At 33.0% G+C, this 17,113-nt stretch overlaps 1 protein-coding gene across 1 annotated transcript; it reads right to left on the reverse strand.

The window, feature by feature from the left end:
* Positions 1–7,711: 7,711 nt before the first annotated feature.
* LOC103489689 (glutaredoxin-C13-like) lies at positions 7,712–8,460 on the reverse strand. The gene has a single exon (XM_008448955.3). The coding sequence runs from the start codon at positions 8,289–8,291 to the stop codon at positions 7,974–7,976; it is 318 nt and encodes a 105-aa protein (XP_008447177.1). The 5' UTR covers positions 8,292–8,460; the 3' UTR covers positions 7,712–7,973.
* Between the last annotated feature and the right edge of the window lie 8,653 nt (positions 8,461–17,113).

A 17,113-nucleotide genomic window follows, 5' to 3' on the forward strand; every position in this document is an offset into this window, starting at 1 on the left:
ATAACTATTTAAGGAAAAGGTAATTGTATTTTGGAGAAAAGATATTTGGTAAGGGAGAAAAAGTAAAATAATTATATTTTGGGAAAATATAATTATTTGTAAAAGGATAATTATTTTGGAGAAAGATAAATAATAATTAATTATTGTGGAAGATAATTAATAATTATTTTGGAGAAAGATAAATAATAATTAATTATTGTGGAAGATAATTAATAATTATTTTTGGAGAAAGATAAATACTAATTAATTATTGTGGAAGATAATTAATTATTTTTGGAGAAGATAAATAATAATTAATTATTGTGGAAGATAATTAATTATTTTGGAAGAAAGGTAAATAATAATTAATTATTGTGGATGATAATTAATTATTTTGTAGAAAGATAAATATTGTTTATGGAGTGAAGTTGTTATGGTTGAGTTAAGATAATTCATTTTGGAAGTTATAAGTGATTTATTAGAAAAGATTTGATTGATTAAATTAATTGAGGACTTAAGTTAATTTGAGATTTTGGAGGGAAAAATTAGTTTTGGTGGAATTGTAATTAATTGAGTATATATATATGGATATATATATTTAATTAATAATTTGGAAAAGTGTAGTTAATTATATTATGGAATATAATTATATTTATTTGGAAAAGAAAATAATTCATGAAGAGAGAGATGATTGATTTTGATTGGACGAAAAAGATATATATTTATAAGAGAGAATAATGGTTTAAATAAATATATATTTATTGTAGATTTTGGTGAGAGAAAAATAATAATAATAAAGAAGTATTATTATTATTACTAATGGTTATAAATGCCTAAGATTAAGGCATTGATTTAGGAAAGATAATGGGAATAAAGATATATGTATATTTTTTTGGTATTATATATATATATATATATCCTAAAAGGAAAAGGAAATAATAATAATAATAATTATTATTGTTATTATTTGGGTCTATAAATAGCATTGGAATGCTTAAGATGGAATTAAAGGAAAAAGAAAAAGGTTCTTTATCTTCTTCTCTAAGATAACCCTCTGCTGTCGCCGCCTCAGTTAAAGTTAAGATTGGTCTCTTTGGAAGCTTGAGGATTTAAAGTGATGAATTAAGAGGATTTTTCGACCTCCATTTGAGTAACCTTGGTAAGCAAATAAAATTAAATTAATATTTTATTAATTTAATTTTGGATCTATTTGAGGTTTCTTTAAAGGTTCAATTGGCTAAACTTTTTAAGATCTAAATCTTGGATTTTTCCCAGTCAAGGTTGAATTGGTTTCAACCCAATTTTTAGAAAGTTAATTAATTTGGGAGGATTTTTAGATGTTAGCCAATTGCTAATTTCATTAATTAAGATACTAAGTGTTCCTTTTATGATTAGGAATCAAGTTAATTGGAGAATTTTACTGTCAACTAGGGAGTACCTTTGTTTGGCTAAAATCTTCAGGTAAGAGATTCTCCTACTAGACCTTCGAACTGAATTCAAGAGACCGCATGTAATTATGATTATGCATTGATGGTAGCTAAAATGCATAACTTGATGCTACTGATAACGACTGTCATTGTATTGATGTTGATGATGATGACTGAGATTATTATGTTGATGATTGATGATGATGACTGATGTTATGTTAATGACCGGTAGTATGTTGTTGATGACTGTTGGTGATTGTTAATGCATGATATATTAATCACATGATTAAGGACGTTAAGATTAATACTCATGCCATGTTATGATGTTATGTTATGCTACATGCTATGGATAGGGTGTTCTGTTAACTTTGTCTATCAGAGTCGTACCTGCATGGGTGTCCTTCGGGATCACCACCTATTTAGGACTGAGTGGTCCGACGGGACGCCAGTCTAGCATGGATAAAGATATGATTCGAGTGATTCGACGGGGTCCTCGCATCCCGATTGTCTTAGTGTTACCCCCAGGTTCACTACAGACCAGCATGTCCTAGGTGCTCCCCCGGGACACCGAAGACCAGATTTTTGTTCCTACGGGAGCGCATGTTGCACGTGTTCGGGAACGTGCCAGAGATTGGGTACCATTTTCAGGACTCTAATGGGAAGTTAACAGACACCTAGCGGGACTAGTAGTAGGTCCCTTACTGAGTATATGTTTATACTCACTCTTTCTATGTTTAACATTTCAGGCGAAGGTAAAGGTAGACGAAAGCTGGCGAGCGACAGAGAAGGATCCGTGACATGCCATATGGGGACTCAGTTTTGCTTCCGCGTTTATGTTTCAATGTTTTCATATTCAGTTTTTAATGAAAATTTAGTCTTCCCTCGTTTCAAAAAGGTGTCTCTTGTCATTGTTTCTTTTTAGTAACGACCTCAGCTTAGTATAAAGAGTTGGGTCGTTACAGTCGAGTCCCACAACACAGTTCTTGGTCCTGAGCATAGTAGGTCAGCTTGGTGGTTGTCCTTGCTCGTGATTTTCAGGAAGAGAAAAAGCTTTGGATCAAAGAAGAAGTTGAGAACTACAAAGGTAAGTTCATCGTTTACCTTCCTTTCACTTCATTTACGTTCATCGCATGGTAGTTGCATGTTAGCTTCTAAATTGTTTAGATGCATATAGACTAAACCATGATCTTTATCTTCCGCTGCTGCACGTCTCTGCTTGGTTTTTGTTTTTCCATCAATTTTCTCGTTGTTGAGTGATTGACATGTGACGCCGATTCTTGCTATGTCGTTCACCACTCCGTAAGCCACTAAAACCTTGATTGCATAAATCTTCTTTCAAATCTTAGTTCTTTTCGTTTGCCAAACATCTCTCGACTCTCATGGTAACTTCTACTAATTTGGAGAAATCTAACAAGTACATGCTGGCCTTCACTGGTGCTCTAATCTCAGTCTACAATCCTTCTTCAAATCGCTTGCATTTATTAGCTTCATCAATTATAAAGGCTAAAGTGTATTTAGCCAATTTCGTAAATCTTTTCTCATATTCTGTGACAATTAAGTCGTCTTAAATCAGATTCATGAATTTTTTCTTTTCGTGTCACAAAAAGGAGGGAGGATAAAACTAGTCTCTTCCCACGTGACATAACTTACTCGGCTTGCTTTTGCTGCGTAGATAGTCTGTTAGTCTTTAGCACTATCTTGCAACAAGAATGTTGCTAGTTTCACATTTCTTTCCTCAGGAAAATTCATCATCCTAAAGCACTTCTTTATTTGATTTGACCACTTCTTGCATCAACCAGATTAGTGGTTCCTACGAAGGTTGTCTCTCCCAATGCCTTTAACCTCTCGATACTAAACCTCTTATCTAACTTTTGAGAAAAGTGATCACATCCACACCTCGTGCTATTGTCTATTATGGGTTACTAGACATCTCGTCCGACATTTGCACTCTATTAGTGCTCCCAGTAGCTTAAACATTTGCTGCTCCTTACCTTACTCACCTTGGCCTTCTTCGAGGTGCAATAGTTCCTAAACACATCAATACATTAGACTTTGATTCAATCATGCAACTCTCTATATGCATAATCCTACTCATGACTTTATCCAAGAACTTATGCTCTGATGCCAACTTGTCACGTAACAAGTATGAGGCATTCTCATCACATAGGATATAAAAAATCATCTCAATTCATCATTACAAGTTTATATCAAATCTTTGGCATTTCTCAATTATACATCATCTTATCACATCATTCTACTTAATGTATAAGTCCAATTCATTTATAAATCATACTCATTTTAAGATTTGGAAACTATAAACGAGAAATCATGTCGTTTATAGTTTCAATAGAAATAAAGTAAGGATTTAAACAGATTTTAGAAATACTTTTGGTTTTAGAAAACATTTCGTAAAAAGAACCACTCACAGTAACAATAGCTAGTTGCTACCGACGAGCTCCCTTGCAATTTTTTATCGAGTTCAGGCTTGATTAGGATGTTTGGAAGACCTTGAAACTTCTCTCTAATTTCTCTTAAGTAAGCTTAGGGTAAACGCAACTTCATAAGGATTGAAATTCACCTATTTATAGACTTTTTTGGTGAAGTTTTCTATGTCGGAATGATTACTTCTGATAGCAACGAAAATTGGTTCAGTATTAGAATGCCACGTGTATCTGTCATATCCTTATCCTGGATTTGGATTGGGCGGAAAGGTCAAAGCAACCGACGATTGCCTTATGTGAGAATAACATTAGTAGTTCCAGGTGACGTAGGCTCAAAACACATTCATGCTCTCTGGGTAGTCACTCTTTCCCACGTAGTAGTTCTTATCGCACAAGTCACTTCGTCGTATGAAGTCTTTTCACGTGTGGAAGACTACGATTAGGGCCTCACATTTGAAATAGGTTGGTGCTCACCATTCTTTAATCGAATGAGAATGTTGTCTCTTCCTTTTACTTATACCTTGGATTCATTGCTAAATGCTACATTGCCACTTACCGATTCATCAAGCTCCACGAACATGCTTCTTACTCCATACACTGGATTACTAGCCATCTTTGCTCCATTATGTATTTGTGCAATCCATCAACAAGGTGCCACATTCTTGACTCTATCTTCAATATAGTTTGCCTTCTCTTCAATATATCTCAAACAAAGCATGAGTTTTAAATTTAGAAAAATAATTATGAGAAAGCATGATTAAGTAAGTATAAAGCATTCAAATTGAGAAATGTTTTTCTTGAAACATGAGATTATTAAAATATATTTGAATGATATGTTTTTACACATGTTGATGAAAGAGATTATTAAACCAAAGCTAGACTTGAGACTTGCTTAATGCAAGAGTTTTCATAAACATGCTAACTTAATTAAATTTAAGCTTTAGCATGAGATTTCTGATTATGCTTAAGTCTATATTGAAATGTCTTGATTTGTTAGCAACGCCCCTACAGGGGAGATTGTCCTACGCACAGAGGTCTTGTGGTGGGAGTATTCCATCACATACACTAAGTAAGAGATGAGGGCCACTCGGACACCTAGATTTTTCATCTCATGATAGCTATAGCGAGATAGAGTGCCACTGAGCCCTAAGGTTGCATCTTGGAAGTATTGTATTATCGAGGAATAGGTTTTCCATGCCTAGAGTTTCATCCTGTAAATACGAAGAGTTCAAAGTATAGCAAGTAAGAAAGAAAGGAGAAAGTTGAGAGCAAATGTGAAGAGAAAATTGCTTTTCTAAGTTCATTTATATTTGCTCAAAGTTTTTCATTATCATGCTTGTTTTTTAAAGCATCCACCTACTTTCACAGGGCTTTATAGCTCACCCTTTCAATGTTTAATTCTCTTATAGGAAGAAATTATGATTCCGACGCCTGTTAAAGCATCTGCCTACTTTGCTAGAAGTCTAAGTAGATTTTTTACGACTCATCTGATGCATGCATGATCATTTTGTAATTAAGCTAAGAGAGGACTTAGTTGTGGTTGTCTGTAATAGACTAGTATTATTTTATGATTTGAGTTTTGTAATAATGCTGTTCTGGTTGGGACTCTGAACCTCTTTTATGTTGTCAATATAAGACCGTTGAGCAGGTCGTGCATAGGTTGGTAAACTTGAAGATTTTTCGTAAAAGTTTTAAATGGTTGTTTTCAAACTAGACGTTTTCTTTCCGCATCTCGTGTCTGAGTTTATCTGATTAAAGATAGATGAGAATTACAGGCTAAGCAGAGTTGACATGCATTGTTATAAGAACGATGTCGGTTGGCTTCATACCACATCTCGGGCCTAGCTAGTGAATAGGTGCTCCGGGATTGGTGTGACAAGAATCAACTTGTAACCGATCCTTCAATTCCTTCCTTCTTATTTTTTTTTTCTTCATATGCTTGTAATGAATCCATGAATTGCTCAATAGTCATGACCTCTAAATCTTTTGTTTCTTCGTTTAGGGCAACAATATCATCAAACTTTGAATCTAACAACCATAGTATTTTCTCCATGGTTTGAACATCATCAATCTTTTCACCACCATTTCTCTTAAATTGATTGGTGACAGTTAAACTCTAAAAAAAATAGTCTGAGATGGTTGTAATACAAAAAAAACTCTTGCTCGATAATAAAATGCGACTTGCTTTGATAATCAAAATCGGCTTGAATTGACAATATTAAAAGGGCTTCATAATTCACCCTAATAACCAAATCCAAGAAGCAAAATAACTCCCATTTGGAATAGAAAAGTCACGCTCCAATAAAGGAAAATATTGGATGAAAATATTCCACCTGAATATTTCTAGATAAAGAAAATTTTCTCCAAAAAATATTATGATCTCAGAAGTAGATGTTAAAGACTTTGTTTGAGACAATTGCAGAACACTACCTTTTACAAAATAAAAGCCTAACACCTCAAATCTCCAATACCAATAAATCAAATATCACCAACAAAGACACTAATATATACTGAAGTTAATCTTGGTCTCTTCATTAGATCCTGTCTAGTCAACGTCTAAGAAGCATTCAGTATTAGTATGACCTTAATCTTTAAATAATAATCCAAGCCGAAAAACAACCTTTAAATAACACATAATTTATTCTGATACAGTCCAATGATCAACTGTAGGACATGCATATACTGGTACACAACCTGCTCTATCTTTTAAGATTCTTTAGCAATTCCCCTTCTTTTGTAAGTTGTAAGTTTCATATCATTGTGGTATCCCGTTACTTATCTCTTAAGTTTCCTATTTCAACCAACAAGTCCATACAATTTTTTTTGTGAAAGCAGTATTCCTTGTTTCTTATTACCTTAACTCTAAAGAAGGATTTATCCACATGCCCAAATATTTTATATTGAATTCGCTATGGATAAAGGTTTTTAGGGATTGAATACTTAAAACACCATCATCAATAATCACGAAATGATGTTGTTCTTAGATCTCTTAAAAAGGTCGAGATATTTGGGTACTCTTTTGCGTTCCAAAGTATTCAATCACTTGACTAAAGTTTCCAAAACAAAGCTCGTGGACTCTACTTTAATCAATACAATTTTTTTTGAAGGTCACACTTAAACAAAAAAGAAATACAAATTAAAATATAAATGAAATATATATGTATTAAAGAAAACCCTAATATTTCAGAGAGGCTTTGGTTTAACCAATCACAAATGAGAGAACATACAACCAAACACGTTCAAACCAATGGAGGGAGGAGAGGGTTTCGGTCAAACCCACAGAAGCTATTAGGTTTTGTGTCCTAAAACCTCACAATTAATTGATTTATTAATTAAATTATTGAATATGCGATACGAAATTATATCCATTAACAGTGAAAAAACACAGTGAATTATTATCCACCAAGTTTGAAATACAAAACTGGCAAGACATCTAGAGCCATAAACCAAAATCATAATATAAAATCTGCGACCAAAAACGAAAGATAATATGATCACCCAACCTCCCAATATGCCATAAACCAAAATCATAACGAAGGGGTAAGAGCTTTTATCTAGACCTAGACTGAGAAAGAGTCGTGTTCTTTCATTGAAATTTTTTAGTGGTGTTTAAGCGTTATGTTTTACTTATTTATTTCTTTAATGTATTACTGTGTTAGAATGGCTGGAGAATTCAAAATATAACATTGAAATAGGTAAATAATCGTTCGATCATTTCTCTCTAATCTCAACTTGTTTGAACTTTTCTTTGAGTTATTTATCGTTCGGTACTTCCAATTATTCTTATTATTGTTGTGGAGTGTATGTAGAATAACGACACTCTTAGACATAACTGGAGCTAGTCCCATTAAAACAACATTCGGCTAACAATAAATAGCAACGTCACGATATTCTACAAGGATATAATAACAATATTTCAAGTTTTCAACAACAAAATAAATTTTATCAGACTAAGGAAAGGATTAAAAATATAAAAAAGAAAAAAGGTTTCTAAGCTATAAAAGCCCATATCAACTTTCAAACCCCTTGCTGACATACAGTTTGGTTTTATTCATTACACATAACATATAAAATTGATAAACTTTTTGGCAAATACGAGGTTATATAGCATTCATCACCATCAGCCCTAGTTCTCTTGAACCGCCTTGTAAGGTTTCAACATTCGATTGAGATCTCCACTAAGGTGAAGAGACATCAGTTCATTGGTTGATCCGACGAGGTCTCCGGCAATGAAGACCGCGGGAACAGGTGGCGTGTTGCAGCCTTGGAGCCTTACAAGAGCCTTCTCCATGTCTCTTCCTTCAGGGTCTTGATCAAGCTCGTACACCATGGGACTAACTCCAAGATCCCGTAGAAGAACACTAACAGCATAACAAAGGCAGCAAGAACTCTTGCTTATTATTAGCACTTCATTTTCAGCTGCTAATCTATTCACCTTTTCCATTCACCAACTCCAAAAGTAAAAAAAAGAAAAAAAAAAAAAAAACTCCTTGTTTCCCCCTTTATTGCCCTTCAAAAGTGTGTACTGCACTTTGAAAGTTTCTCACACTATTTGTTGGTGGGTTGAGATGAATATATATCTCAAACCAATAATATTACTATCTACGGAAGGGTTTTATAAGTTTAAATTTTCTTTTTTCAATAAAGAGGTGCGTTTTGGTTTTTATATAGAGGGGATGATGTATAAAAGGGCTGCTGTTTACTGAATTTGAAAATGACGAATCGTTGAAAAAGAGGATGCTTTTTTTTTTCGTTTCTTTTTCAGAATCTTAACTTGTAAAGTATCTTGCAAGTAGAAGAGGGGTTTTGTTGGGTTTCCTGAAATATTCAAAGTTTTATAATTTGTTGTTGAAAAATATTTAACCAACCCCTCTAGGTGGTGTATCTTTTGGGTTCTATTCTTGATTGGACGGAAGTAAACCCATTTATGAATTTTAATACTATATTTGATAGTACGGAAAGTAATCTAACTGTCTTACCAGAATTATTACCATGTCGAACCCACTACATGCCTTGTGATGCATAACTTTGTTTTTGTATTTCTTTTTGTTTTTCTAAATTGAATTGTCATTTTCTATTGTGTTACAGATGACGACTGCAAGCCAAATATTTAAAATCAAATAAATATATAAAAATATAATTTTGAATATTTCTTTAACGATTATTTTGAGCCAAATTTTAATTATATTTTAGGGATGTTTGCAAAAATAGCAAAAATATTTATGATAATAGAGCCCATGTTACTACATTTTTTAAATTGCAAAAGTAACAATTTTAAAAGTCGATAACTCTTTAATAGCTCTCTGATATATTAAATTACTTGTCATATTTATCATATTCACAAAAGAGGTGCTATAGACTATTTTTTCTAAATTTTTTTGTCATATGATGTAATTTTTCTTTTATTTTATCTTAATAAGATTTATTTCTAGTACCCAATATAGACATGGGGTAATTTGCATGAATAGTAAACAAAATTTATAACTTTGCAATGATTTTCCAAAACTTACAAAATATAAAAGGAGAATTGTAAAAATAGCAAATTTGACAAAATATTTACAACATAGAACAAATTTTGGATTTTATCGATAATAAATATTGATAGACACTGATATCACTACTACAGAAACTGACTCTCTTGACAGTTTTAAACTGTCAAGAATGATTATTCTTGACGATTTTAAAACCATCGTTGAATCCAGTGTCAAGAAAGGCAATTTTCTTGACAGTTATAAAAAACGTCAAGAATTGTGAACGTTGACAGTTTATAACCGTCAAGTATTCAATTTTTCATGACAGTTTAGAACCGTCAAGAGTATAAGTTTTAATGATAGTTTAGAACCGTTAAGAATGTGGGTATGAATGACAAAAACCGTCAACAATACGAATATTCATGACATTTTAAAACCGTCAAGAGTGCATTTTTCATGACATTTATTAACCGTCAAGAAAGTGATTGTTTATGACATTTTGTTCCCGTCAAGAGTATTCTTTTTCATGACATTTAGGAACCGTCAAGAGTATGCTTTTTAATGACATTTTTGGAACTGTCAAGAATTTCGTTGTTTATGACATTTGCGAACCGTCAAGAAATTTATTGTTCATGACATTTCAGAACCATCAAACAATTTTTCATTTTTTTATTGTAATTTATTTATATTATTGTTCTTGTATTATGCTTCCATTGGTCCAAGAATTCAACTACATATGAACGACAAATATACATCAAATGGCAACTCAACATCATCCATTCATATCATTTCCAAAACTTTGCATCACATTCATATATCATTTACAAAACCAATATATATATATAAACAATTTCAGCAGATTTCCAAGAATTAAACTAAACATCATCTAACCTAGCCCAAAAGTATATCATCCCGATACATAAAATTTCATAATGGCAACTCCCTACATATGAACAGTTCACCTATCAACAATTCACCTAGACCCTAAACCTCAACAAAGTCTCAAAAGTATATCAATCAACCCCCTCCTCCCCCTTCCCCCCTCCATATGAACATTTAAAAAAATCAACCACAAAAAATAAAGTTTCCTATAAGTCCTATATCATATGTACGAACCCAAAAACTAAGCAAACTCAACCCACACCTCATCTAACTCGGCCTGTGAGTATGTTTTTCGCGTATCAATCTGTAGACATGCAAAATAAATGAATTAGAATTCATGAAAATTATTATACCCACAAAAGAAATGAAGATCCCGATACACATACCGATTTAAAACTTGACTTGGATTTGATGATTTTTCCTTAACTTGTTTCTTTGCAATATTGGTGACCACTTCAAATACTGTTGACAAATCATTTATAATATTAAATAGCCGCCTCCTGCATCAAAAGAACATGGAAAAACATTTTATAGCAAGATCAACCATCATGGTTATTGAAATAACTCCTACATGAACTAAAGTCAAAATCAAAATACCTATTAGATTTATCAAATCCAAATATCGCACCAAAACTTAAATAATATTTTCCCGCTTTTACATTTTTCCTTTTCCGCTTTTTTTTCCTACTTTTTATAGTGTTTATTAAAAGTTCTATATATAAACCAAATCCAAATTACTTAAGTTCGGATAAGGAACCAAAAACCATAAGCGAAATATTAAAACAGCAACAAGAACAAAAAAGTATTAAAAACATTAAGGGGCTAAGATTCATAAGGAACTTAAATGAATGAAGTAGAAAATTAAAGCAAAAAACCAGAAACTTAATAACCAAACCAATTTACTTAGGTTCAGATAAAAAACCAAAACCGATACTCCTAACAAAAACAAAAACTAACATTAAAACAGCAACAATAAGAACAAAAAAGTAATCAAAACTTAGGGGCCTAAGACACCAATCTTTTTTACTTATTTTTTTTCTATGAGACAACCACACCATATTCAATGCAAGAACTAGAAGCAAATAAAGAAGCCCTTATTGGTTTCTACGAAGACTCCACAACATAAAAACTTAATTCTCAATAGAAAGTTGGTCTCTACCACGACTTACGACTGACTGAAAAATGCCTAATCACTTACACATAGCAAAAACCTTAGAATAAAATAGTAAAACTATAGTAACCCAAGGAGTTAAATGGCCAACAATAACCATCCACCATTCTCAATGCTTTGTACATCTTGTTTCCACTCATACTTCTACTATCTAAAGAACAAAATAAATAAGTAATACAATGGGATACAGTATTCAACATGAATATAAAAGCTCCATCTATTTTTATTACTTAGAAACTAATACAATTTGTCCAAATTACAGCTAACAGTACAAAACCAATTAGAAACAGAAAGAAGTAAATAAGTAGACATGTCTTTCTTTTTTCTTAGTTAAATATGATTTCTCGTTTCACTGTACCAACAAAATGCCGGATCAGTATCCTTGCATAGATTTTAAGGCCAATTTTTGGATTATAATAATTATTTAGAAACAAAAAAAAACTATAATTAAAAATAAAAAGTACCTATCTTTGACACTAGAGCAAGGTTCACTACAACAAATCTGGTCATTAATGTCGGGTGGAAAAAATGAAAAATGGGCTTTAATGTCGGTTTTCAAAAGGCGGACGTTTAATGTCGGTTTTAAACCGACATTAAAGAGAGAGCTTTAATGTCGGTTTAAAACCGACATTAAAGCCCCTTTGTAATTTTTTATTTTTTTAAATTTGGTAAAAAATCAAGTTTTCTCTCTCTTACTTTACCTTTTTTTTCCTTAATAGTTTCTATATAAATTCTCCTCCTTTCTTCTTCCTCCTTATAACTTTGAAATCTTCTAACCCTAATCAAAATTTCTTGCTTTCATTTCCTATCATCGTAAATTCTTTTTTCCATCAACGATTTGAAGATTTACTATGGCCGTCGGAATCGATCTTGGAACCACGTACTCTTGCGTCGGGGTGTGGCAGAAGAAGAAGAAGAAGAAGGTATGAAGTTTTTTTTTTCCCTTTTATTGTTTTGGAGTAGATAGTTTATTTATATGCATTTGTGGACCAAGTAATTTTTCAGAGCTTCTTTTAAAAGGGATTGTTTTGAAAAATATCAGTAAAATGGTGAACTTCTTGTTTTTATTGTTTCAATTGTTTTTAACTTATAGAAGTGGAATATTTTATTTGTGATTAAAAACCATTAAAAATCATTGGTCAATAGCCAAGACCACTCTCAGCGGCGGACTCCAACACAAGCCCTTGGAAAATCTCTGGAAACTCCATTTTCATTCATAATAACCCTAACAAGTTTGAATTTGGCAAGTTTCCATTCATTTCTCTTCTTTACCCTTCTCTATTTCTCCCCCAATTTTCTCCTCCTAACTGTTTTTCTTACTTCCTTTTTGCTTTTTTTTTTTTTTGAAGACCGAGTTTTCGGTGAAGATTGTAAGACTTTTGAAGTCTATCAAGCTCGCACCAAAGAAATTGTTGCCTCTGCAGTTCGTGGATTCAATGGTGATGTTTTGGATTCATTCATGTGCTAGTAATATTTGACTTAGTGCTTGAAAGTCACTCTTTTATGCTTTACTTTTGAAAAAATTTAAAAAAAAACCATCATGAAAACTATGAGCCAAACATTAGGTAACATATTAGTATTAATCTTCGTGGATTCAATGGTGATGTTTTGGATTTGCTCGTGATGTTGGATCTCAAGATGATGTGTTTTTTAGAGAGGTTGCAAACGACTATGTTGCTGAGAATCATTGCAAAGAGAGGCATTTGAAGTCTAATAGATCTTCCAGACATGGGACTTCATTGAGGAAAGAAGAATCCGTGTTACATTCTGATGGAGGGCAAAGTGATGCAATGGCGCGATTGATACTAAATCAACCCGGGGAAGAGAATGCTGGATCAACAACGGAATCAGATGGTGCTGAGAAGGTAACATCCATTGAAAAGTTGGCAGTGCCAAGCCCCTGCGTCAAGAACGGCCAACTATGGAGGATGGAATAAAGAGATTAGGAGTACATAATAACAATGCAACACCTAGAATAATCAGCGTTGTAATTGGGGAAAAAGGGGCTTTGGTTATTGCTGGATGGCCTTCTTGGCTGACATCTGTGGCTGGAGAAGCAATCAATAGATGAGTTCCTAGAAAGGCAGACTCTTTTCAGAAGTTGGATAAGGTTAGTTTTAATAGTTTTACATTTATTGATCTGTTTCTGCACTCTTTTCTGCAACATTTCTTTACATACGCACTTGTTTTGTTTCTATGATATGAGCGTAACCTGAATTGGGCAGACTAGGAACTTCTTCTTAGAGGCTTAGATTTATAGTTTGTGGTGTTTTTTATGATATGAGCGTAACCTGAATTGGGCAGAATAGAAACTTCTTCTTAGAGGCTTAGATTTATAGTCCGTGGTGTTTGTATGCTCCTTTTTTTTTTTTCTTTTTTAATTTTTGAAACCACTGGTTTTACTTCTCCTGACCATGTGAATAGACATCTTTTTGCCATTTGTGGGCTGGCTATTGCTTTGTAGGTGTGTACTCTAAATCAAATCTATTGCCCTAAGATAAACATGCGTTTGTAATCCTTTTCATGGAAAATGGATCAAAATTTAGTTACTATAATGAATATTACAGACAAGAATGGATTTGGCATCCCACCTATAAAAATATAAGCATTGTCTGCCCAACTCTCAGAATACATACCCCAAGCTTTGTATCCATAGGGAAATTGTAATGATTTTCAATTATGTTGATGGGGAGAAGCAAAGTGCTACTTCGAGTTGAACCTTAACCAATTATCAAATACAGTGAAGGAAAAGGCTCCCACCTTGTGAGCTAGGAGGTGATTGAGAAGCTTGTGAACTCAAGAGGGCTATAACTTGGAAATCCAAGGACTGTTAAGAAAGCCCTGTTGGTGAAATGGCTTTGGCATCCCTCGAGTCTAATTCTCTATGGTGGTGGATAACCGGGAGTAAGTACAGGTCTCACACTTTTGAGTAGCTGGTGGGTGGGAATAAAGATGCACAGTGAAATTTGTGGAAGGATATCTCCTCGAGTTCCCTTCCTTCTCTCACTTTGTTTGTTTTGGTGTGGGGGAGGGAAAAGAAATGTATTTTTTAAGAGGGTTGGTGGATAGGAAATGTATTTTTGGAATGCTCAGCTCTCTCACAAAAGGCCATATAGTGGCAGATATTTGTGATGAAGACAACTTGGATGTGGACTTGTTGAGAACAAATTTTCTTGATTAGGTAGCCTGATGAATAGTTGAACCTTGTTGGAAAATTTGAAAAACAAAGCCTTAACCAACTTGAAGACCAATTGATTGGAAGGGGTATACGTCCAAAAACTTCATCTTCAAATCATCTATAATTCTTTTGTCTCCAAATCATGGTAGATTGGTGATTCTTTGATAAATCATATCTGGAATTTAAGGTTCCTAAAAGAAGTTTAAATTTTATTCACGAGTTTACACCATTTTTTGTGGAAGTGTTCCTCAATAAATAATGATTCTTTCACAATCAAAGGATATGAAAGGGCAATTTCTATTGCTAACCTGAGCATGCTAGTTTCTGTTGGTGGTGGACGGATTGGGTTTTTAAGTTAAAGGTGGGGAAGGTGATCTCTTATCTGTACCTTATTAATGCTTGCTTTTCTGAGAATGACCTCCTTGTAATTAGTTCTATCATCACTAATGACACCATTGGATTCTGAGTTATAAATGGAGACCTGTTGCATTAACGAGGCATATCCCTTCCTTTGGCTCCTCAAAACGATTATTAAATTTAATTCTTCATTGTATGTTTTTCTAATTACCGGTTTGGTCTATTTTTTACATTGGGATCCATTCTTTAATTAGGGTGGGCGGCTTCTTTTGGTAGGTTTGCATTTGTACATTCTTTTGTATTTCTTATTGAAGACTTATTTTTTAACTAAAAAATTCAAACTGGGATTATGCTCTTTAGTTTCCTTTCTTAATTTTTGTTGTTTTTTAACTGTACATATATTAACTTCAATTGTTAATAAAAAAATTCTATTACAATACTCTAAATTTAGTTTTGATGCATGCACTGATTCACAAGTTAAACAACTTTGAATACTACCACCTCTTATCCGATACCTCAAAGGGTCTTCCTTTGTCATCTATTCTCTTTGTCATCTATTCTCTTTTACATTAGAACTCAAGGACACAGATGTACAACCTATAGAACTGGTTTTGTTCAAGTAAGTTCGTTTTATTCTCTTTTACATTTGAGCCCATATTTTTCCATGGTGGTTCTTGCTTCAAAAGAAAATATTGAATTTAATATAACACTAATTTTCATTAAGATATATATCTTGGCCTTTACACTCAGTTTATACTGCTTATGTTTTGAATAACTCGAATGTAGATTGGACAAGAAACGTACAACAGTGTGTATAGGGCCCGTGACATTGAAACAAACAAGATTGTTGCATTGAAGAAGGTACAATTTGCTAACATGGATCCTGAAAGTGTTCGTTTTATGGCCAGGGAAATTCTTATCCTGCGTAGGCTTGACCACCCCAATGTCATGAAGCTTGAAGGTCTTATTACTTCAAGGGTGTCGGGTAGTTTTTCTTAGTCTTTTTCTTCTATTTTAATTTTTTTAATCCTTTCACGTAAAGTAGCTTTTCTTTGTCTTGAATCAGAAGGTTTTTGTTTTCATTTTTATTCATCTTCAAGTATCAGCAGATAATGAAGTATGAAGTTACTATAACTGTGCTTTACTTTTCAGCTTATTGTGTTGATGTTGCTTATTTCTTTATAGATTGATATTGGTTTTCATAATAACGTTATGTAAAAAAATGTTGATTATTCATTTGGTGGGCAATATTATGAGCTAATCAATTACAAGATTTCATAGGTTGCCACATAAAATGTTTTTTTTTTATTATTTGGGAAAAGGATTGTATATGATTGCATCTATGGAATATTTCTAATATTAGATTGAAGAGATTTAGGAAAGCCTGATGGATGAGGTAGACTGAAGAGAGTTATGTGGATTGGGGTGTGGATATAAAATCTTAAGAACTTTTCATCCTTCTCTGCAATTTTAGTACTTCAAACAGCTTTGTTATTCATATAAATGGTTTATTTGATATTGTTTGTAGATAATTGAAGTGATATCGGGTTGAAAGCTAAGCGATTGTGTAGAAATGGCCAAGCGACCGTTGAAAATTGAAGACTGAGAAGGCATTTAGGATTTTTAATTATTTAATTCTTGTCTTAGAATCTTTTTTCATGTACTATTGTAGAATGTATATATAAACATAATATTGATATTTTATTTTGTGTATTCAAATGTAAAAGACAAATGTTATAGTTTCTAACATAATATGAATTTCATTGATTTGTTGGCGTGTGAAAAACATATTTGTCTACATTGACCCAATATCGATCTATAGGACAATAATGTAACAATTAAATAAAAATAAATTTGTAAAAATGAATCAAAAAACTAGGCTTTAATGTCGGTTTTAAACCGAGATATCAGAGTTCAACCGACATTAAAGGGCTTCAATAACACTATCAAAGATGTCGGTTGAAAATTGACAAACCGACATTAAAGAGGGCTTTAATGTCGTTTTTAAACCGACATTAAAGCCCAACCGACATTAAAGGCCTTTAATAACGCTCACAAAGATGTCGGTTGCCAAGTGACATTAAAGGCCTTTAATGTCGTTTTTAAACCGACATTAAAGAGGCCTTTAATGTCGTTTTTAAACCGACATTAAAGCCCAACCGACATTAAAGGCCTTTAATAACGCTCACAAAGATGTCGGTTGCCAA

Source organism: Cucumis melo, chromosome 1, assembly GCF_025177605.1.
Source record: "Cucumis melo cultivar AY chromosome 1, USDA_Cmelo_AY_1.0, whole genome shotgun sequence".
Lineage (NCBI taxonomy): Eukaryota > Viridiplantae > Streptophyta > Magnoliopsida > Cucurbitales > Cucurbitaceae > Cucumis > Cucumis melo.